At 43.1% G+C, this 23,394-nt stretch overlaps 1 protein-coding gene across 6 annotated transcripts in view; it reads right to left on the bottom strand.

Moving 5' to 3' along the window:
- Positions 1 to 7,193: 7,193 nt before the first annotated feature.
- DNM3 (dynamin 3) overlaps positions 7,194 to 23,394 on the bottom strand; it is a 422,060-nt gene continuing 405,859 nt past the window's right edge. For 3 of the 6 annotated variants that reach the window (XM_056523256.1, XM_056523254.1, XM_056523255.1), the window contains exon 18: positions 7,194 to 7,677. In XM_056523256.1, the coding sequence (XP_056379231.1) occupies positions 7,608 to 7,677 (70 nt within the window). In that variant the 3' untranslated portion in view covers positions 7,194 to 7,607. The remainder of the gene's footprint in view (positions 7,678 to 23,394) is intronic. The other 3 variants (XM_056523257.1, XM_056523258.1, XM_056523259.1) reach the window with 3 other exon arrangements.

Raw genomic sequence — 23,394 nt, 5'->3', positions numbered from 1 at the left:
TCCTCCAGACATGATGCTTCCCCCACCATGATCACTGTAGGGATGGTATTGGGCGGGTGATGGGCAGTGCCTGGTTTCCTCCAGACATGATGCTACCCCCACCATGATCACTGTAGGGATGGTATTGGGCAGGTGATGGGCAGTACCTGCTTTCCTCCAGACATGATGCTGCCCCCACCATGATCACCGTAGGGATGGTATTGGGCAGGTGATGGGCAGTACCTGGTTTCCTCCAGACATGATGTTGCCCCCACCATGATCACTGTAGGGATGGTATTGGGCAGGTGATGGGCAGTGCCTGGTTTCCTCCAGACATGATGCTGCCCCCACCATGATCACTGTAGAGATGGTATTGGGCAGGTGTGGGGCAGTGCCTGGTTTCCTCCAGACATGATGCTGCCCCCACCATGATCACTGTAGAGATGGTATTGGGCGGGTGATGGGCAGTGCCTGGTTTCTCCCAGACATGATGCTGCCCCCACCATGATCACTGTAGGGATGGTATTGGGCAGGTGATGGGCAGTGCCTGGTTTCCTCCAGACATGATGCTGCCCCCATCATGATCACTGTAGGGATGGTATTGGGCAGGTGTGGGGCAGTACCAGACATGCTTAGAATTTAGCTAAAAACTTTAATCTTGGTGTCATCAGATCAGAGTATCTTGTCTTAGGGTTGGAATACACTACGTTTTGGCCCCCGTTAATCGTATTCCGCCAAAAAAGGGATGCTGATGTATATTGTTAACTGGCGCAGCAGACCCCATACAATTGTCACCTTGTCATTCCTTTTGGGACGTGAACACTATTTCAAAAGCGCAACAGCCCCTGTCATGAGTGCGCTTGATGTCCCTAATGGAGTCACTAGGGGTGACTGTTCGGCAGCAGAAGTGAATGGAGTCCGCTGCTCCCTTAACAATATACATCAGCATCCCGTTTTTGATGGAATGGCGACAGATGCGATTAATGAGGTCCAAAACGTAGTGTGTTCCAACCCTTAGTCTGATCCTTTAGATCCTTTTTTACAGACTCCGTGGCTTTCCTGTGTTATTAGTGAGAAGAGGCTTTTTTTTTCTGGCCGGATCGTGGAGGCCTCAGTGACGGTTCTGGATCTTCTAGCCATTTTTCCCATGTGCACACAGGATCTCTGAAGCTCAGCCATAGTGACCATTGGGTTTTCGGTTTCCTCCCTTACCAAGACCCTTCTCCCCGATTACTTAGTTTGGTGGGGTGCCGGCTCTAGGGAGAGTCCTAGTTGTTCCTTCTTCTTCCATGTAAAAATTATGTAGGCCACTTTGCTCATGGGAACTTTTTAGTTTTTGTCACCTTCCACAGGTCTCTGCTGCCACACAATCCTGTCTCTGAGTTCTACAGGCAGTTCTTTCCCCCCTCCTAAATTAAAGGGGTATTCCAGGAAAAAACTTTTTGTTTTATATCAACTGGCTCCAGAAAGTTAAACAGATTTACAAATTGCTTCTATTAAAAAATATTAATCCTTCCAATAATTATCAACTGCTGAAGTTGAGTTGTTGTCTTTTCTGTCTGGCAACAGTGCTCTCTGCTGACATCTCTTTCTGTCTCGGGAACTGCACAGAGTAGAAGAGGTTTGCTATGGGGATTTGCTTCTACTCTGGGCAGTTCCCGAGACAGGGGTCATCAAAGAGCACTTAGACAGAAAAGAACAACTCAACTTCAGCAGCTCATAAGTACTGAAAGAATTAAGATTTTTTTAATAGAAGTAAATTACAAATCTGTTTTAACTTTCTGGAGCCAGTTGAGATATATATATGTTTTTTTTCCTGGATAACCCCTGTAATGTTTGCTCTGATATACATTATATGAGACCTTATATAGACAGGGCAGGGTCTTCCTAAAATCTGTCCAATTACCTGTACTTACCCCAGGTGACTCCAACCAAGTGGAGAAACATGTCAGAGATGATCAGGAGAAATGGGAGGAGCCAGAGATAAATATCACCTGTCATAGCAAAGTTTACATCAGTTTTTTCCAAGCAGGGTGCCTCCAGCTGTTGCAAAAGTACAACTCCAAGCATGGCCAGACAGCCTTTGGTGGCTCCAACCAAGGTGGAGAAACATGTCAGAGATGATCAGGAGAAATGGGAGGAGCCAGAGATAAATATCACCTGTCATAGCAAAGTCTACATCAGTGTTTTCCAAGCAGGGTGCCTCCAGCTGTTGCAAAACTACAACTACTAGCATGGCCGTACAGCCTTTGGTGACTCCAACCAAGGTGGAGAAACATGTCAGAGATGATCAGGAGAAATGGGAGGAGCCAGAGATAAATATCACCTGTCATAGCAAAGTCTACATCAGTGTTTTCCAACCAAGGTGCCTCCAGCTGTTGCAAAACTACAACTCCCAGCATGGCCGGACAGCCTTTGGCTGTCCGGCGATGCTGGGAGATGTAGTTTTGCAACAGCTGGAGGCACCCTGGTTGGAAAACACTGCTCTAGATAGACACTGTGTAATACTACATGGCTGGCGGAGGCTTGGACCTGTGATTTACACCCGTCCTGGACGGCAGCCATTGCAGACCTGTTACCTTAGAGATAGACGCACCTTGCCCAGGTAGGGCTGCCATAGACGTCTGTTCTGCCTCTTACCTTCCTGGCACTGCCAGCGCTGCAGTCTGGGGCAGGACCTGTAAGCGCTTGTTCACACTGAATGTTTGATTATTTTTTACTTTAACCCCTTAAAGGGTGGAAACCTTTGTTTTTGTTTTTTTTTTGTTTTTAAATCAACTGGTGCCAAAAAGTTAAACAGATTTGTAAATTACTTCGTTTAAAAAATCTTAATCCTTCCAGTACTTATTAGCGGCTGTATACTAAAGAGGATTTCTGCTGACACCCCTGTCCATTTTAGGAACTGTCCAGAGCAGCATATGTTTGCTATGGGGATTTTCTCCTGCTCTGAACAGTTCCAGACACGGACAGAGGTGTCAGCAGAGAGCACTGTGGACAAGACAAAAAAGAAATCCAAAAAGAAAAGAATTTCCTCTGTAGTATAGAGACGCTAATAAGTACTGGAAGGATTAAGATTTTTTTTAATAGAAGTAATTTACAAATCTGTTTAACGTTCTGGCACCAGTTGATTTAAAAGAAAAATATTTTAAAAAAATAAATGAAAAAAAAAGTTTTCCACCGGAGTACCCAATTATCTCCTTTTAGTGATCAGACTTTTTATTTTATTTGACATGTGTCTCTTTAAAGGGGTACTCTCCTGGAAAAAAAAAATGTTAAAATCAACTGGTGCCAGAAAGTTCTACAGATTTGTAAATTACTTCTATATAAAAATCTTAATCCTTCCAGTACTTATCAGCTGCGGTATGCTCCACAGGAAGTTGTGTAGTTCTTTCCAGTCTGACCACAGTGCTCTCTGCTGACACCTCTGTCCATGTCAGGAACTGTCCAGAGCAGTAGAGGTTTGCTATGGGGATTTCCTCCTACCCTGGACAGTTCCTAAAATGGATAGAGGTGTCAGCACAGAGCACTGTGGTCAGACAGAAAGGAAATTCAAAAAGAAAAGAACTTCCTGTTGATTATACAGCTGCTGATAAGTACTGTAAGGATTAAGATTTTTAACCTCTTAAGGACGCAGGGCGTATCCATATGCCCGTGGGAATTCCGGTCCCCACCGCTAGCCGGTTGGGGACTGGAACCGGATGCCTGCTGAAATCATTCAGCAGGCACCCTGGCACATCGCCCAGGGGGGTCCTGAGACCCCCCCCATGTCGGCGATCGGAGAAAATCTCATGTCAATTCAGACATGCGATTTTCTCCAATTCCGGGCTGATCGGGTCTCTGGTGACCCGATCACCCGGAAAATAGGGATGATCGGAGCTGTCAGCAACAACCCCGATCAACCCAAAGGATTGGAGTGAGATCGCAAAGCTGCGATCTGCTCCTATCCCCTGCCATTACTCAGAACGGAGTTCTGACCAATGGCAGCGCAGGACAGGGGGTTGCCATGGCAACCCCCCGTTCTGCCCGCCCCTGGATGTCGAGGGGCTCTGGGAAGAAGATGGAGGCGTACCTGCAGGAGAAGATGCCTGGGGACCTGGGATCTTCGCTGGAGCCTGCAGGATCCTGATCAGGTAGGGAATCGACAGTGGGGGGGGGGGGGGAATTGAAAGTGAAAGTAAATCGATCTTTACTGTGGCAACCACTAGGGGGACCAAACTGCAACTCCCAGCATGCCCAGAGAGCCAAAGGCTGTCTGGGCATGCTGGGAGTTGTAGTTTTGCAACATCTGGAGGGTCACAGTTTGGAGACCACTGTTACAGTGGTGCCCAAACAGTAGCCCTCCAGATGTTGCCAAACTACAACTCTCAGCATGCCTCGACTGCCCAGGCATGCTGGGAGTTGTAGTTCTGTAACATCTGTCCCTTCAGATTTAGCAATTTTCATGACATTTTAGAAAATTGCTGCTCTACTTTGAAGCCCTCTAATTTTTTCAAAAAGCAAAAGTATGTCCATTTTATGATGCCAACATAAAGGAGACATATTGTGTTGGTGAAGAAAAATAACATTTATTTGGAATATCCATTTTCCTTACAAGTAGAGAGCTTCAAAGTTAGAAAAATGCAACATTTTCAACATTTTCATGAAATTTTGGGATTTTTCACCAAAAAAGGATGCAAGTAACGCCAAAAATTTACCACCAAAATAAAGTAGAATATGTCACGAAAAAACTATCTCAGAATCAGTATATTCGGTAAAAGCGTTTTCGCGTTATTAATTTGTAAAGTAACGGTGGTCAGAATTGCGAAAAAGGGCTCAGTCCTTAAGGGGTTAAATAGAAATAATTTACAAATCTGTATAACTTTCTGGCACCAGTTCATAAAAAAAAAAAAAAAAAAATTCCAGAGGGGTACCCCTTTAAATGGTAATAACTATAGAAAGCTTTTTCTGAGCAGAGCGATTCTGAGACTGTTTGTTTGTTTTTTCGTGACATATTATACTTTATATAAGTGGTGCATTTTTTGTGAAAAACTCCAAAATATTGCAAAAAACTGAAACATTTCTGGCATTTTTTAAAATAATTTTTTTCATGGTGTACACTATGCATTAAAAGTGATGTTATATTTATGCTGTGGGTCGGTACGATTATGGCGATACCCATTTTTTTATTTTTATTTATTTTGTTCTTTTTCTGAGAAAAACATTTTCCCCCCTTTTTTGTGTTATCATCCGTTCCGACAGCTGTAACTTTTTTATATTTCCTCCGACGCCATTGAGTGACGGCTTATTTTTTGCGGGACAAGCTGTACTTTTTATTGGTATTATTTTTGCGATACATACTACCTTTTGATCTTTTTTACTCTGCTATTTGCACCAAAAATTGGTTAATTTTGCACTTTTTTGTTGTTTTTATTTTACGCCGTTCACCGTGCGGGATAATTTACATTATAGCTTTATAGTACATGTTATTATGGTCATGGCAATACCTATTATGTATATGATTTGTGGTGGGTTTTTAATGATAATACAGAGCTTTCTTGGGAAAGGGGCATTTATTTTTTATTTTTTTTATACTTTTATTGAATAACCTTTATTTATAAATTTTTCCACTTTTTACAGGTTATACTATGCTGCAATACATTTTGACCTGTTTAGCTGCACACACAACAGCCTCTGGCTTGATCTCTGACCTCCTGCTGCCGTAGCAACCAACAGCCACCCGCGATCGTATTGCGGCGCCGCAGTTGGTGAACCGGAGGAGCACCCTACCCCTGTCAACACAATAGATGCTTTGATCAGGATTGATCACGGCATCTATGGGGTTAATGCTGCCATGACCGGCGCCATCGTGGGACCAGCAGCTGCGGCAGGAGTCCCACTGTAATTGACAAATCCCAAGAAGGTCGGCACTGCAACCAATAGTTGGTGCCCGAGGACCAATGTAACAAGAATCCAGTAGAAAGAAGGGTCCCGGCACTCAGAAGCTTTTTGAAATCTCAAAGGTTTTTATTTATGCAACATGCATGGCATACAAGGTAGGTACGCGTTACGGCTCAATAGCCTTTGTCAACCAGTACTGGTTGACAAAGGCTATTGAGCCGTAACGCGTACCTACCTTGTATGCTATGCATGTTGCATAAATAAAAACCTTTGAGATTTCAAAAAGCTTCTGAGTGCCGGGACCCTTCTTTCTACTGGACCACTGTAATTGACAGCCGGGTCCCGCCGCAGATATCCTGAGCTATCGTCAGGAAGTATGCATACGTACCAGCTCGCGAACATGTCTGGTGCTGGGACGTATGCTTACTTCCCACAGTTGGAAGGGGTTAAAGGGGTTATCCAGGCAAAAACTTTTTTATATATATCAACTGGCTCCAGAAAGTTAAACAGATTTGTAAATTACTTCTATTAAAAAATCTTAATCCTTTCAGTACTTATGAGCTTCTGAAGTTAAGGTTGTTCTTTTCTGTCTAAGTGCTCTCTGATGACACGTGTCTCGGGAACCGCCCAGTTTAGAAGCAAATCCCCATAGCAAACCTCTTCTAAACTGGGCGGTACCCGAGACACGTGTCATCAGAGATTACTTAGACAGAAAAGACCAACCTTAACTTCAAAAGCTCATAAATACAGAAAAGATTTACATGTGCCTGCTCGGAACAACAATACGCCGCTACGAGCAGACACACTGAATCGATGTGTGAGTCGCCGCGCATGTGCGGTGTACTCGCTCTCATCGAGGCCGCTCCCCCTGCTCTATGAGCTAGGTCAAGAGCTGCCGCGATGCACGAGTATACTGTGCATGCGTGCGGCGACTCGCACTTTGCGCAGTTTGTCTGCTCATAGCAGCATATTGCCGCTCCAAGCAAGCACATGTAAAGGGCACCATACAGCCGTCTTTCAGCGGTGGATCCGCAGTGTGAAATACTCTGGGGATCCGCTCGTGTGAACTTACCCTTAAAGGGATTTATTAGATTTGAAACCTGTGCAGAGGAAAAAGTGAACCAGTTGCCCATAGCAACCGATCAGATCGCTTCTTCTATTTATCATTTTTATTGTATCTGCAGATAAAGACCTCACTATGTCATCCGCAGATTGTCAGCATGCTGGGAGTTGTAGTGTTACAGCAGTAGAATTGCATTGCAGGTCGGGCACCATCGCTATATAGAGGTCCGCAGAAGACGGCCGAGGCCAAATACTTCATTACTACAGCAGCGGGGGACGTCATCCCGATCCCGTATTTTATTGGTGGATAAATGACATGTACAGTAAAAATATCACAGGAATGATCATGACCGGGGCATATAATTCTGTAAGCGTAGACAGCGGGGGAGGGGGAGTGTTAGTAGTGGAAATGGAGAACAATAGAGACATTTTATTTTGGAAATTCAGAAATTAGTAGAAATTCAACCGATCCTGCAGATTAGAGTCTCCTCCCAGGAAATAAGTAGATGCCATAGCGAGTGATGAGGGAGTCGCTACACCACTGGTCTCCATACTGTGGATCTCCATCTGTTGCAAAACTACAACTCCCAGCATGCCCGGACAGCCGTTGGCTGTCCGGGCATGCTGGGAGTTGTAGTTTTGCAACAGTTTGAAGACTGCTACACTATATGTACACTATCGGCGATGGCTTACTCCGACGTAGAAGAGTCCGATGGGCAGATAGCGGTGGGGACCGTTGGTGATGGATGGGATCTTCTGCTAAAAAGTAAAAATATACAGAAAAGATAGAATTAGATATATTCTAAAATATAAAGGCCGTGTTCACACGCTACAGAAATTTCCACCCTGTGGATTGTGCCGCACATCTAAGCAATCTCGGAAGTGTTCTATACAGGATTCACTGGGGTTTTTGTCCCTCTACATTGAAGGGGTTAAATTCATGGTAAACATCAGCTGCATTTCCTCGATAGAACGAGTGTATGAAATCCTTATGTCTTGTATTGGGCTTTAAACTGCGGCAAATTTCTTGTGCGGAATCAAAACAATGGTGCTCCTGTCCTTATATCCCGTCCTCATATTCCAATCTTATAACCCGTGCTCACATCTTGTCCTCATAACTCTACCTTATACCCCATCCTCATATCCCGTCCTCATATCCCGTCCTCATATCCCGACCTCATATCCCGTCCTCATATCCCGACCTCATATCCCGTCCTCATATCCCGTCCTCATATCCCTTCCTCATATCCCGTCCTCATATCCCGACCTCATATCCCGACCTCATATCCCGTCCTCATATCCCGACCTCATATCCCGTCCTCATATCCCGACCTCAAATCCCAACCTCATATCCCGACCTCATATCCCGTCCTCATATCCCGTCCTCATATCCCAACCTCACATCCCTTCCTCATATCCCGGCCTCATATCCCGTCCTCGTATCCCGTCCTCGTATCCCGTCCTCAAATCCCTTCCTCATATCCCGACCTCATATCCCGTCCTCATATCCCGTCCTCGTATCCCGTCCTCAAATCCCTTCCTCATATCCCGACCTCATATCCCGTCCTCATATCCCGTCCTCAAATCCCTTCCTCATATCCCGACCTCGTATCCGTCCTCATATCCCGTCCTCGTATCCTGTCCTCAAATCCCTTCCTCATATCCCGACCTCATGTCCCAACCTCAAATCCCTTCCTCATATCCCGTCCTCAAATCCCTTCCTCATATCCCCACCTCATATCCCGTCCTCATATCCTGACCTCAAATCCCTTCCTCATATCCCGTCCTCATATCCCAACCACAAATCCCTTCCTCATATCCCGTCCTCATATCCCGACCTCAAATCCCTTCCTCATATCCCGACCTCAAATCCCTTCCTCATATCCCGTCCTCATATCCCGTCCTCATATCCCAACCACAAATCCCTTCCTCATATCCCGTCCTCATATCCCGACCTCAAATCCCTTCCTCATATCCCGACCTCATATCCCGACCTCATATCCCGACCTCAAATCCCTTCCTCATATCCTGACCTCATATCTCGTCCTCGTATCCCGTCCTGATATCCCGTCCTCATATCTCGTTCTCATATCCTGATCTCATATCCTGTCCTCAAATCCCTTCCTCATATCGCGACCTCATATCCCGTCCTCCTATCCCGTCCTCCTATCCTGACCTCAAATCTCGTCCTCATATCCTGACCTCATATCCCGTCCTCATATCCCAACCTCACATCCCGTCCTCATATCCCGTCCTCGTATCCCGTCCTCATATCCCTTCCTCATATCCTGTCCTCAAATCCCTTCCTCATATCCCGACCTCATATCCCAACCTCAAATCCCTTCCTCATATCCCGTCCTCATATCCCAACCTCAAATCCCTTCCTCATATCCCGTCCTCGTATCCCGTTCTCATATCCCGTCCTCATATCCCGACCTCATATCCCGTCCTCATATCCTGTCCTGAAATCCCGTCCTCATATCCTGTCCTCCTATCCTGTCCTCATATCCTGACCTCAAATCCCTTCCTCATATCCCGCCTTAAAATCTCGACCTCATATCCTGTCCTCATATCCCAACCACAAATCCCTTCCTCATATCCCGTCCTCATATCCCGTCCTCATATCCCATCCTCATATCCCGACCTCAAATCCCTTCCTCATATCCCGTCCTCATATCCCGACCTCATATCCCAACCTCAAATCCGTTCCTTATATCTTGACCTCATATCTCGTCCTCGTATCCCATCCTGATATCCCGTCCTCATATCCCGTTCTCATATCCTGATCTCATCTCCTGTCCTCATATCCCATCCTCATATCCCGTCCTCATATCCTGTCCTCAAATCCCTTCCTCATATCGCGACCTCATATCCCGTCCTCATATCCTGTCCTCCTATCCTGACCTCAAATCCCGTCCTCATATCCTGACCTCATATCCCATCCTCATATCCTGACCTCATATCCCATCCTCCTATCCCAACCACAAATCCCTTCCTCATATCTCGACCTCAAATCCCTTCCTCATATCCCCTCCTCATATCCCGTCCTCATATCCCGTTCTCATATCCCGTCCTCATATCCCGTCCCCATATCCCTACCTCATATCTTGTCCTCATATTGCGACCTCATATCCCGTTCTCATATCCCGTCCTCATATCCCGTCCCCATATCCCTACCTCATATCTTGTCCTCATATTGCGACCTCATATCCCGACCTCATATCCCGACCTCATATCCCAATTTCATATCCCAACCTCATTACTATGTGGGGCAGTGTTTCCCAACCAGGGTTCCTCCATCTGTTTGCAAAACTTCAACTCCCAGCATGCCTTCAGCATTTATATGGGCCTAACCCATTGCAGGCAGATGCACGCTAGGACTGCCCCTCATTTATTTATTTCCTGCATGTTTTTATTGTCATTAAAATTCATGTGACTCAATGATTTCTTTTGAAGAATTGGATGGGTGAGGGGGATAAAACACCAATGTAAAACTCACAGAGCATTTTCCTTGCGTATTATTCCTTCTATAGAAGTCTATGGGAGAAAAAAAAACGCCAGGATTCCCAAAAACGACACCATAATCTCAGGGTACATCGATTTTTGGAAACTGCCAAAAAATGGTAAAAAAAACAAACAATTTTGGCTTTTCATGTTTTCCTATTGACTCCCAGGTTTCCCACTACGTTTTTTACCCCCAAAAATGCCATATGGCGAATTAAGCGTTTTTGCAAAAAAAAGAAACATAAACAAAACCAGTGGAAACACCACCCAAATATGATAAGCTGCAATATCAGACACATCCATGCAAAGCAGTGGCGCTGTTTTTTCAAAACCTTTTATTACTCTGAAAAATAAAAAATAACACAGTTTTTTGCTTAAAGTCGCATGGTGTTTTTTATGGGTCAAAAATGCTGCGGCCAGATGTTAGCAAGAAGTCAATAGGAAATATGAAACACGATACCAAGGGGGAGTTTTTAAACCAATGTTTTTTTTATTTTTTTATTGCAGTATTCTCTGGTTATGGTACTTTTTTCCTCCAAGTAATTTTGGCTTTTTCCTCCCATAGACCTCTATAGGTGAAAAATTTGCAAGAAAAAAAACACAATCACTATACTTAGTCTGCACCGCCTTTTAGGCAGTAAAGTTAAAGGGGTACTCCGGTGAAAAACTTATTATTTTTTTTTTTTTAAATGAACTGGTGCCAGAAAGTTAAACAGATTTGTAAATGACTTTGATTAAAAAATCTTAATCCTTCCTGTACTTATTAGCTGCTGAATACTACAGTGGAAATTATTTTCTTTTTGAAACACAGAACTGTCTGCTGACATCACGAGCGCAGTGCTCTCTGCTGACATCTCTGTTCATTTTATGAACTGTCCAGAGCAGCATATGTTTGCTATGGGGATTTCCTTTTACCTTGGACAGTACCTAAAATGGACAGAGATGTCAGCAGAGAGCACTGTGCTCATGATGTCAGCAGAGAGCTCTGTGTTTCAAACGGAAAATAATTTCCACTGTAGTATTCAGCAGCTAATAAGTACAGGAAGAATTAAGATTTTTTAATAGAAGTAATTTACAAATCTGTTTAACTTTCTGGCACCAGTTGATTTAAAAAAAAAAAGTTTTTCACCGGAGTAACCCTTTAAAGGGGTACTCCGCTGCTCAGCATTTGGAACAAACTGTTCCGAATGCTGGAGCCGGTGACGGGAGCTTGTGACGTCAATCCTCTCCCTCCTCGTGACGTCACGCCCCACCCCCTCAATGCAAGTCTATGGGAGGGGGCGTGGTGGCTGTCACGCCCCCTCCCATAGACTTGCATTGAGGGGGTGTGACATCATGAGGGGGTGGGGCTATGACATCACAAGCTCCCGGTGTCGGCACCAGTGTTCGGAACAGCGGAGTGCCCCTTTAAAGCCAGGGTTTTTGGTGAATACTATTGACCTTTTGAGCAATTTAAGCCCTACCTTTTCCTCTGACAACACCCCTCTGAGGCCACACCCATTTGAAAAAAAAAAGGGGCGGCGGATTCTTATGGAAATGTGTGCTGCACCACTTTTTCAATCAATCTGGTGCAGTTTACAAAAAAAGGTGAATTAAGTTTTGAATATCCCCCCCCCCCCCCCCAGTATTTTTGGGAAAATAAGACATAAAGACTTATTTCACAAATAAATCTACAACGAAGCAAGCCAAAATAAAATCATTTGTGAGGCAGAATTGAAAAAAAAAAATTAAAATAAAAAAAAAAGCAATTTTTGGGGAGTTTCGTTTCTATACAGTGCACTTTATGTTAAAAATGACACATTGGGGGAGATGTATCAACACCAAGTAAGAGTGGTGCAGTTGCCCATAGCAACCATTCAGATTGTTTCTTTCATTTTTTAGAGGTGTCTGTAAAAATGAAGCAATCTGATTGGTTACTATGGGCAACTGCACCACTCTCCCTTTGCAGAAGTTTTGATAAATCTTCCCCATAACCTCTATTCTGTAGGTCCATGTGATTACAAAAAAAAAACAATTTATATAAGTTTTGTTTTATTTTACTAATTTAAAAAAATGTGAGATTTGTGTAAGAAAATCAGTATGCTTAAAACGGGGCTGTATTAGGGATAATTTTATTGTGCTGTATGCGTGCCACCCAGCTTTTCCAGTTTCCTAAAGAGCTCCAGTATGGCTGCTTTACCAAACAGGTATTCTCTTCAGGAGTCTGGAAAAGCTGGGTGGCAGGCATTACACTGCACAGGGCTCACAGTACTCCTTCAGCCTTCCCAGTCTCCGAAGTGATTATCTGTCTTCAAAAGCAGCCATATTGGAAACATGAAGAAAAGTAGCAGAGGCAAAAACAAGACAGAGCAACTCATTGGGCAGTGTTCCCCAACCAGGGTGCCTCCAGCTGTTGCAAACCTACATCTCCCAGCATGCCCAGCTTGAGGTACAATGGTTGGGAAACACTGTCATAGGGTGACATTATATGGAGCCACAATAGAGCTGGTATAGTTATAAAGGTGCTCACAACACCTGTAATCACCTTACCGACCAAGATGGTCCCTTCATCCTCAACGGGTAAAGAAGCGTCAGAGACAAATTACAGGTTGGTGTGGTGTAAATACCATAACAAACATTAATCCTGAAGCTGCACTGATACCCAAACTACAAAGTACACTCCAATCATCCAATGTTTAGATACTCAAAGGCTTTATATTCTCTTAGAACAACGCGTTTCGGGAAATGTTCACAACTTCTTCAGGTTCCAGACAAAAAAACCTGAAGAAGGGGAGAACATTCCCCGAAACTTGTTGTCTGAAACTTGTGAAAATAAAAAGCCTTGGAGTATCTAAACATTGGACGGTTGGAGTGTACTTTGTAGTGAGGGTATATACAGTAGTGTGGTATATACAGTATATCCTAAAATCTGAGGACCCAGGCCTTGTGGGAGAGGAAAAGCAACAATGATGTCTAAATAATAATATATGAATAACACTTGCAATAAATAATGATATATAAATAATACATGCAATAGTTATATAGAAGTTATATATAGCACATGTAATAATAATATATAAATACCACATAATAAAAAATAATAATATATAAATAATATATAAATAACACATGTAATAAATAATATTAATAATAATATATAAATAACACATATAATAAATAATATTAATAATAATAATATATAAATAACACATATAATAAATAATAATAATATATAAATAACACATAATAAATAATAATAATATATATAAATAACATATATAATAAATAATCATTATTTTTAAATAACATAATAAATGATAATATATTAATAACACATGTAATTAATAATAATAATAATAAACAATAATATATAAATAACACATATAATAAATAATAATAATATATGAATAACATCATAAATAATAATAATATATAAATAACACATATAATAAATAATAATATATAAATAACATATATAATTAATAATAATAATTTTTAAACATATAATAAATAATAATATATAAATAACACATATAAATAATAATAATAAAAATAATAATATATGAATAACATCATTAATAATAATATATAAATAACACATATAAATAATAATAATATATAAATAACACATATAATAATAAATAATAATATATAAATAACACATATAATAATAAATAATAATATATAACACATATAATAATAATATATAAATAATAATGATATATAAATAACACATGTAATTAAAAATAATAATAATATATAAATAATAATTTATAAATAACATATAATAAATAATAATATATAAATAACACATATAATAAATAATATATAAATAACACATATAATAATAATATATAAATAACACATATAATAATCATAATATATAAATAACACATATAATAAATAATAATAATATATAAATAAAACGTGCTGCTTTTTCTGTCCCACAAGGTAGGCAGGACGAACCGGGCAACGCCAGGACCTCTGCTAGTCCATACTGTATATAAAGCTGACAGGACGCAGAGGCGCATTACCTGACACGAGCCACAGAGGGCGCTCTATCCTCAGCGCAGGATTCACCAGTGACTGTTGGGTCACCTCATGTAAGTGAAAGCATCTCTGCTCCTGCCATGGCGCTGGGTAAATATATGACTCAGCCTGATTATATGTTTAGTCTGAAGCCAAGAGACAGTCTCTGGAGGACATGGGGGGCTGCAGAGGAGGGTGATGGGGGGGGAGAACACTGACAAATGGTGTTACCCCTAATTTTCTTCACAGAAATAATCACATCCCCCGGTCAACGTGTCCGCGTCCTGACAGAAAACCAATTTGAGGGAAAAACCTCCGGTACGGACCATCGCTGTGATACAGAAAAAAATGGCGGCATTGATGGAAAAAGGATCCAGATGTGCGGCCTCCTATAGACTCCTGAAGTCACATATTTATATAAACTTATCCCCACAATCCGGGTCATATAACGCCGTGTTTGGCCAGGTGCGTAAATGGCGTAATGTAAGTTCCTCGAGACTCCCCCGCTTTCTTTCGCAAGTGTTTCCAAACCAGGGTGACTCCAGCTGTTTCAAAACTACAACTCCCAGCATGCCCGGACAGCCGAAGGCTGTCCGGGCATGCTGGGTGTTGTAGTTTTGCAACAGCCGGAAGCACACTAGTGTTCTAGTATAGTTTTTATTTCACTTTAAAAGCAGTGTTTCTCAAACAGTGTGCCTCCAGCTGTTGCAAAACTACAACTTTCAGCATGCCCCGACAGCCTTTGCCGGGAAATGTAGCTTTGCAACAGCTGGAGGCATACTGGTGTGGAAACATTGCTCTGGAAGATACAAAACTACAATTCCCCCATGCTTTCAATGACTCCAGCTGTTGTAAAACTCCAACTCCCATCATGCCCTGGCTCTGGCTGTTGGAAAACTACAGCCCCCAGCATGGCCTGACAGCCTCTGGCACAGTGTTTCCCAACCAGGGTGCCTCCAGCTGTTTCTAAACTACAACTCCCAGTAGCCCGGACAGCAGAAAGCTGTCCGGACAAGCTGGGAGTTGTAGATTTGCAACAGCTGGAGGCACAGTAATGTGCTAGTATAGATTTTTTTTCTTTAAATGCAGAGTTTCTCAATTAGGGTGCCTCCAGCTTTTGCAAAACTACAATTTCCAGGCATTCTGGGAGTTGTAGTTTTGCAACAGCTGGAGGTACACTGGTTGGGAAACACTGCTTCCCCCATATGCGTTGAATGACTCCAGCTGTTTTGAAACTGCAACTCCCATCATGTCGTGTCAGTGACTGTATAATCTCCATGTGCCCTCATTGGTTCCTATGGACAGGAGTTCCTTTGTTAAGACAACCAACAGAGGAAAACCACTCTTTCTTGGGGGCCCTATACCCTCCATGGGCTCTAAATGGCTCCTATGGACAGAGGCTGCCTTGTTGTGACAATAACTAGGGTAAAACTACTCTTTCTTGGGGACCTATGGTCTCCATATACCCCAAATATTTCCTGTGGACACAGGCTGACTTGTTACGCCAACGCCTAGAGTAAAAACACTCTTTTTTGGGGTATCTATAATCTCCATATGCCCTCAATGGTTCCTGTTGACAGGAGTTTCTTAGTTCAAGGGGTACTCCACCCCTAGACATCTTATCTCCTAGCCAACGGATAGTGGATAAGATGTCTTATCCCGGGGGTCCCCCCGCTCTTTCCCTGCTGCACATGGCGTTCATTTAGAGCGTCGGGTGCAGTGTCGGAGACTCGTGATGTCATGGCCATGCCACTCAATGCAAGTCTATGGGAGGGGGCGTGGCGGCTGTCACGCCCCCTCTCATAGACTTGCATTGAGGGGGCAGGGCCGTGACGTCACGGCCCACATCGCCAGTCATCCCGCACGGAGTGAAGTTCGCTCAGTGCATCGCATGTCTGGGGTGCCGCAGCTGAGATCGCGGGGTTCCCCACGACCTCCACGATCAGACATCTTATCCTCTATCCTTTGAATAAGGATTAAGATGTCTAGGGGCGGAGTACCCCTTTAAGAAAACCAGTAGGGGAAAACCACTCTTTATTGGGGACCTATGGCCTCCTTATGCCCCAAATGGCTTCTTTAGACAAAGGTTGACAGAAGTATCACCACTCTTTCTTGGGGGATCTATAATCTCTATTTGCCCTTAAAACCACTTTTTATTGGGAGCCTTTACCATCCCTAAATGGCTTCAATGGACGGGGCAGCAATGTTGCGACAAACATGAGGGCCAAATCACTCTTTTTTGGGTGATCTATGTCCTCCCAATGCCCTAAATGTTTCCTATGGACATGGGCTGACTTATTGAAACAACCTCTACAGTATAACCACTCTTTCTTGGGGATCTATAATCTCCATATGCCCTCAATAGTTCCTACCAACAGGAGTTCCTTTCTTAAGACAACCAGTAGAAGAAAACCACTATTTCTTGGGGGGCACTTACCCTCCATATTCCCTAAATGGCTTCAATGGACAGGAATTGCCTTGTTGCTACAATCACTAGAGCAAAACCACTCTTCCTATGGTGACCTATGTCCTCCATATGACCCAATTTTTTCCTATGGACACGGGCTGACTTGTTGCAACAACCCCTAGAGTATACTTACTCTTTCTTGGGGAACTATAATTTACCATGTGTTCTTAATTGTTCCTATTAACAGGAGGTTACCCTCTGTCTGCCCGAAATGGCTTCTATGGTCAGGGTTTTTAATGTTGGAGCAACATTCTTGGGGACCCATGGTCTCCTTATGCCTCAGATTGCTCCTATGGACAGGGGTTGACTTGTTGAGACAACCCCTAGAGTATAACCACTTTCACATGGGGATCTATAATCTCTATATGCCCTAAATTGTTCTTCTGGTCAGGGGTTCCCTTGTGACAATAACTAGAGCAAAACTACTCTTTCTTGGGGACCTATGGTCTTCCTATGCCCCAACTGTTTCCTGTGGACACAGGCTGACTTGTTACCCCAACCCCTAGAGTATAACCACTCTTTCTTGGGGTATCTATATGGCCTCAATAGTTCCTATTGGCAGGAGTTTCTTAGTTAAGACAACCAGGAGAGGAAAACCACTCTCTCATTGGTGACATAGGTCATGTGACCTAAACGTGTCCTTTGGACATTGGCTGACTTGTTGAGACAACACCTAGAGTATAACCACTCTTCCTTGGGGGATCTATATTCTCCATGTGCCCTAAATGGTTCTTATGGTCAGGGGTTCACTTGTTAGGACAACCAATGATGGAAGACTACTCTCTCTTGGGAGATCTATGACCTCCATATACCTTAAACGATTCCTTTGGTCACGGGTTGACTTGCCGAGACAACACCCATAAAGCTTAAATTAAAGTCTATAAATGAGTCAAAAAGAAAGTCATCCTTGTATAGTGATATTCCTCCTACATTTCATCCCTTCCCCGTCTCCTGCTCAGACACAACCCGAAACCTTTCCCATAAATCAGTGCCCTGGTTCTTCACATGTAGATCCACCTAACTTTTTTTCAAAGTACTGTTCCTGCCCATCATAATCTGCCAAACCCGAGCCACAGAACTGGAGCCGGCCAAAACTAGAAGGAAACGCTGCATGCTTGTGGTGGAGCGGACAGGGGAATGTTTGAGAGCTGAGCCGCTGGGACAACATTCGGGTTCAGGTTGGCAGCGAACAAAAATTGTTACCATCTGGAAGTTGTTCAGAGAGGGGATCTTTTGTTGAGATGTGGAGCTGGGTGGAGGGAGCGCTGCTCTGAAGTGTAATTACATTGAGCAACACACACGTGTCTTCTGCGTTCGGTTGAAAAAATGTTCTATTAAAAGGCTGCAATCTTTTACACCTTTTTTGTGTTAAACCATCTGCCCGTACACTGTACGTAAACTGTTGGACAATCGCTTGTTTGGACAACGTCTATAGCTCCTCATGGCTTGGCTGAGCATGCATTTGTTTTCAATGATGTATAACACAGTGTCCATCTACATGAAAGTTTCCCAACCAGGGTGTCTCCAGCTGTGGCAAAACTACAACTCCCACTGGTTAGGAAGCACTGCTATTGAACTGGTCCTGTTCTGGTGACCCCTATGTACATAGAATGGCTGGCAGTTCCGACTAAAAATCTTAATTTACATAATGTGATTGACAGGGCTGGCCCAAGACATTGTGCTTTCTGGTTCCAAGAGTTAAATGCTGCCCCCCCCCCCCCAAGGAAAAAAAAACTAGGTAGGCAGCATAGTTTCCCCACATTAGGTAGGATAGTTTCCCAACATTAGGAAGGATAGGTTCCCCACATTAGGTAGGTATGTTTCCCCACATTAGGTAGGCTGCATAGTTTCCCCACATTAGGTAGGATAGTTTCCCCACATTAGGTAGGCAGCATAGTTTCCCCACATTAGGTAGCATAGATTCCCCACATTAGGTAGAATAGTTTCCCCACATTAGGTAGCATAGATTCCCCACATTAGGTAGCATAGATTCCCCACATTAGGTAGGATAGATTCCCCACATTAGGTAGCATAGATTCCCCACATTAGGTAGGATAGTTTCCCCACATTAGGTAACATAGTTTCCCCACATTAGGTAGCATGGTTTCCCCACATTAGGTAGCATATATTCCCCACATTAGGTAGCATAGTTTCCCCACATTAGGTAGCATAGTTTCCCCACATTAGGTAGCATAGTTTCCCCACATTAGGTAGCATAGTTTCCCCCACATTAGGTAGCATAGTTTCCCCACATTCGGTAGCATATTTTCCCCACATTAGGTAGCATAGTTTCCTCACATTAGGTAGCATAGTTTCCCCACATTAGGGAAGCATAGTTCCCCCCTGGGACCAATGGTCCCACTGGGTCGCATGGTAGGGTCGGCCCTGGTGATTGGGTACCAGGCACCCTTAGGGTATGTTCACATAGAATAGAGTGGAATTCCATGCGCCGAATTGTGCGTCGGAATTCTGTGGTGTGAATTCTTACCATTAGTAAGAATGGGTCGTCCCGTTCACACTGCGGAATTTTAGCGGACAATTCTGCTGCTGAAATTGAGCCATGCAAAGGAAGAACATGTTCATTCTTTGCGTTGAAGTCCGCGAGCACTGCATAGCCGTCAATGGTGATGGCGCAGTGCCGCATAGTCCTACCGCCAGATGGAATCTCCACTCGCGGAATTCTTTGAGCAGAGATTCAGTCTAAATTACGTAGTGTGAACGTACTCTGTGTAGTTGTGATGCTCTGTGTAGATGCGATGCTCTGTGTAGATGCGATGCTCTGTGTAGATGCGATGCTCTGTGTAGTTGCGATGCTCTGTGTAGATGCGATTGTGGTAACTGCCTTGGGGTGTAGTGTAGTTGGGGTGTTGCTTCGGTATATGAGGGGTTAATTTAACCCTTGTCACTCGTGACGCCAGGGTGAGGGTTAATACGCTGAGGTAAATCTTCGGCCTATCGCCACCCTTCCCAGAAACGATAGGTGCGTGCTTAAATGAATGAAGGTCCACAATAGAGATGAACTGGAACTTGCATAAACTTTACTGAGGTACTTGCGGTACATCCAATTAACAGCAACGGTCTTAGCAATACAGTCTCTATGTAGTACAGCAGTGATTGACAGATGCTGAGGACCATTGACTTATCCAAAGGATTATTAGAATTAGGATTGGTGCAGAGATCCGTCCGGATTTAGGGGTCTGTTTAGGTCCGGTGATCTTGCGGAGTTAACAGGGATTGAAATAACTCACAGTTTTGTAAAGATTGCCGTTGCCGCAAGGCTTGGGCCTAGTCACTGCTGATGACAGCTGCGCAGATCCTCCTTCATCAGCAGTCCACGAGTAAAGAGAGCGAGTAATGGCCGCCGCTCCCTTATATGGGCAGGGCCGTTTTGGATTTGGTCCGTGTCAGCTGTCACTCACCGTTACAATGCATGGTGGGCGATCACCTGACTTCCTCCAAAGGTCCTTGAACCAGAAAACCATAGAGTTTTGGAACGCATCACGTGACCCGCAGGTCCTGCGATGCCACAACAAGGTAAGTACACTTTATTTACATATTTACACATTGAATTTGAATAATTTCAACTATTAACAAGGGGCTAACTATTGGGGAGGACCCCACCGATACCTAGGGACTCTGACTTTGGGGACCTCACCGCAAGGTAACGGATGCAATCCGGTACCGGGACACCACAAACCCCCTTACTTAAAACAAGTCGACCCCGACGCCTGTCCCCTAAGGCAGAGGGACTAGGGCAGGTAGAACAGGATTGCTAACTAGACAGAATCTATATCCTGACAACTTTTATACACATTAGGTACTTTTAAACCTACTAGATATTTTTCTAGGCATTTTAACCCCTTAAGGACACATGACGTACTGGAACGTCATGTGTCCACTCCCGATCTATAACGCGGGGCCACGGCGTGGCCCCGCGTCATAGCGGTTCGGGCCCGGCCTCTAACAATGGCCGGGACCCGTGGCTAATAGCGCGCGGCATTGATCGCTGTGCCGCGCACTATTAACCCTTTAGACGCGGCGTTCAAAGTTGAACGCCGCGTCTAAAGTGAAACCGAAAGCATGCCGGCTAGCTCAGTGGGCTGTTCGGGATAGCCGCGGTGAAATCGCGGCATCCCGAACAGCTGACAGGACAGCGGGAGGGCCCCTACCTGCCTCCTCGCTGTCCGATCGCCGAATGACAGCTCAGTGCCTGAGATCCAGGCATGAGCAGTCATGCGGCAGAATCATCGATCACTGGTTTCTTATGAGAAACCAGTGATCAATGTAAAAGATCAGTGTGTGCAGTGTGATAGGTCCCTATGGGACCTATAACACTGCAAAAAAAAAGTGCAAAAAAAAAGTGAATAAACATCATTTAACCCCTTCCCTATTAAAAGTTTGAATCACCCCCCTTTTCCCATAAAAGAAAAAACACAGTGTAAATAAAAATAAAAATAAACATAAATGGTATCGCCGCGTGCGGAAATGTCCGAATTATAAAAATATATCGTTAATTAAACCGCACGGTCAATGGCGTGCGCGCAAAAAAATTCCAAAGTCCAAAATAGTGCATTTTTGGTCACTTTTTATATCATGAAAAAATGAATAAAAAGCGATCAATAAGTCCTATCAATGCAAAAATGGTACCGTTAAAAACTTCAGATCACGGCGCAAAAAATGAGCCCTCATACCGCCCCATACACGGAAAAATAAAAAAGTTATAGGGGTCAGAAGATGACAATTTTAAACGTATAAATTTTTCTGCATGAAGTTATGATTTTTTCCAGAAGTGCGACAAATTCAAACCTGTATAAGTAGGGTATCATTTTAATCATATGGACCTACAGAATAAAGGTAAGGTGTCATTTTTACCGAAAAATGTACTACGTAGAAACGGAAGCCCCCAAAAGTTACAAAATGGCGTTTTTTTTTTCAATTTTGTCTCACAATGATTTTTTTTCCCGTTTCACCGTAGATTTTTGGGCACAATGACTGACGTCATTACAAAGTAGAATTGGTGGTGCAAAAAATAAGCCATCATATGGATTTTTAGGTGCAAAATTGAAAGAGTTATGATTTTTTAAAGGCAAGGAGCAAAAAACGAAAATGCAAAAACGGAAAAAACCTTAACCCCTTAAGGACCCAGCCATTTTACACCTCAGGACCCGGCCATTTTTTGCACATCTGACCACTGTCACTTTAAACATTAATAACTCTGGAATGCTTTTAGTTATCATTCTGATTCCGAGATTGTTTTTTCGTGACATATTCTACTTTAACATAGTGGTAAAATTTTGTGGTAACTTGCATCCTTTCTTGGTGAAAAATCCCCAAATTTTATGAAAAATTTGAAAATTTTGCATTTTTCTAACTTTGAAGCTCTCTGCTTGTAAGGAAAATGGATATTCCGAATAATTTTTTTTTTTATTCACATACACAATATGTCTACTTTATATTTGCATCATAAAATTGACGTGTTTTTACTTTTGGAAGACACCAGAGGGCTTCAAAGTTCAGCAGCAATTTTCCAATTTTTCACAAAATTTCCAAACTCACAATTTTTCATGGACCAGTTCAGGTTTGAAGTGGATTTGAAGGGTCTTCATTTTAGAAATACCCCACAAATGACCCCATTATAAAAACTGCACCCCCCAAAGTATTCAAAATGACATTCAGTCCGCGTTTTAACCCTTTAGGTGTTTCACAGGAATAACAGCAAAGTGAAGGAGAAAATTCACAATCTCCATTTTTTACACTCGCATGTTCTTGTAGACCCAATTTTTGAATTTTTACAAGGGGAAAAAGGAGAAAATGTATACTTATATTTGTAGCCCAATTTCTCTCGAGTAAGCACATACCTCATATGTCTATGTAAATTGTTCGGCGGGCGCAGTAGAGGGCTCAGAAGCGAAGGAGCGACAAGGGGATTTTGGAGAGTACGTTTTTTTGAAATGGTTTTTGGGGGGCATGTTGCATTTAGGAAGCCCCTATGGTGCCAGAACAGCAAAAATCCCCCACATGGCATACCATTTTGGAAACTAGACCCCTTGAGGTACGTAACAAGGAATAAAGTGAGCCTTAATACCCCACAGGTGTTTCACGACTTTTGCATATGTAAAAAAATTTTAAAAAAAATTCACTAAAATGTGTGTTTCCCCCACAAATTTCACATTTTTGCAAGGGTTAATAGCAGAAAATACCCCCCAAACATTGTAACCCCATCTCTTCTGAGTATGAAGGTACCCCATAAGTTGACCTGAGGTGTACTATGGGTGAACTACAATGCTCAGAAGAGAAGGAGTCATATTTGGCTTTTTGAGAGCAAATTTTGCTCGGGGGCATGTCGCATTTAGGAAGCCCCTATGGTGCCAGGACAGCAAAAAAAAAAACACATGGCATACCATTTTGGAAACTAGACCCCTCGGGGAACGTAACAAGAAATAAAGTGAGCCTTAATACCCCACAGGGGTTTCACGACTTTTGCATACGTAAAAAAA

Source organism: Hyla sarda, chromosome 6 (genome assembly GCF_029499605.1).
Source record: "Hyla sarda isolate aHylSar1 chromosome 6, aHylSar1.hap1, whole genome shotgun sequence".
In the NCBI taxonomy this organism is placed as follows: domain Eukaryota; kingdom Metazoa; phylum Chordata; class Amphibia; order Anura; family Hylidae; genus Hyla; species Hyla sarda.
This window is presented reverse-complemented; position numbering and strand designations above follow the sequence as displayed.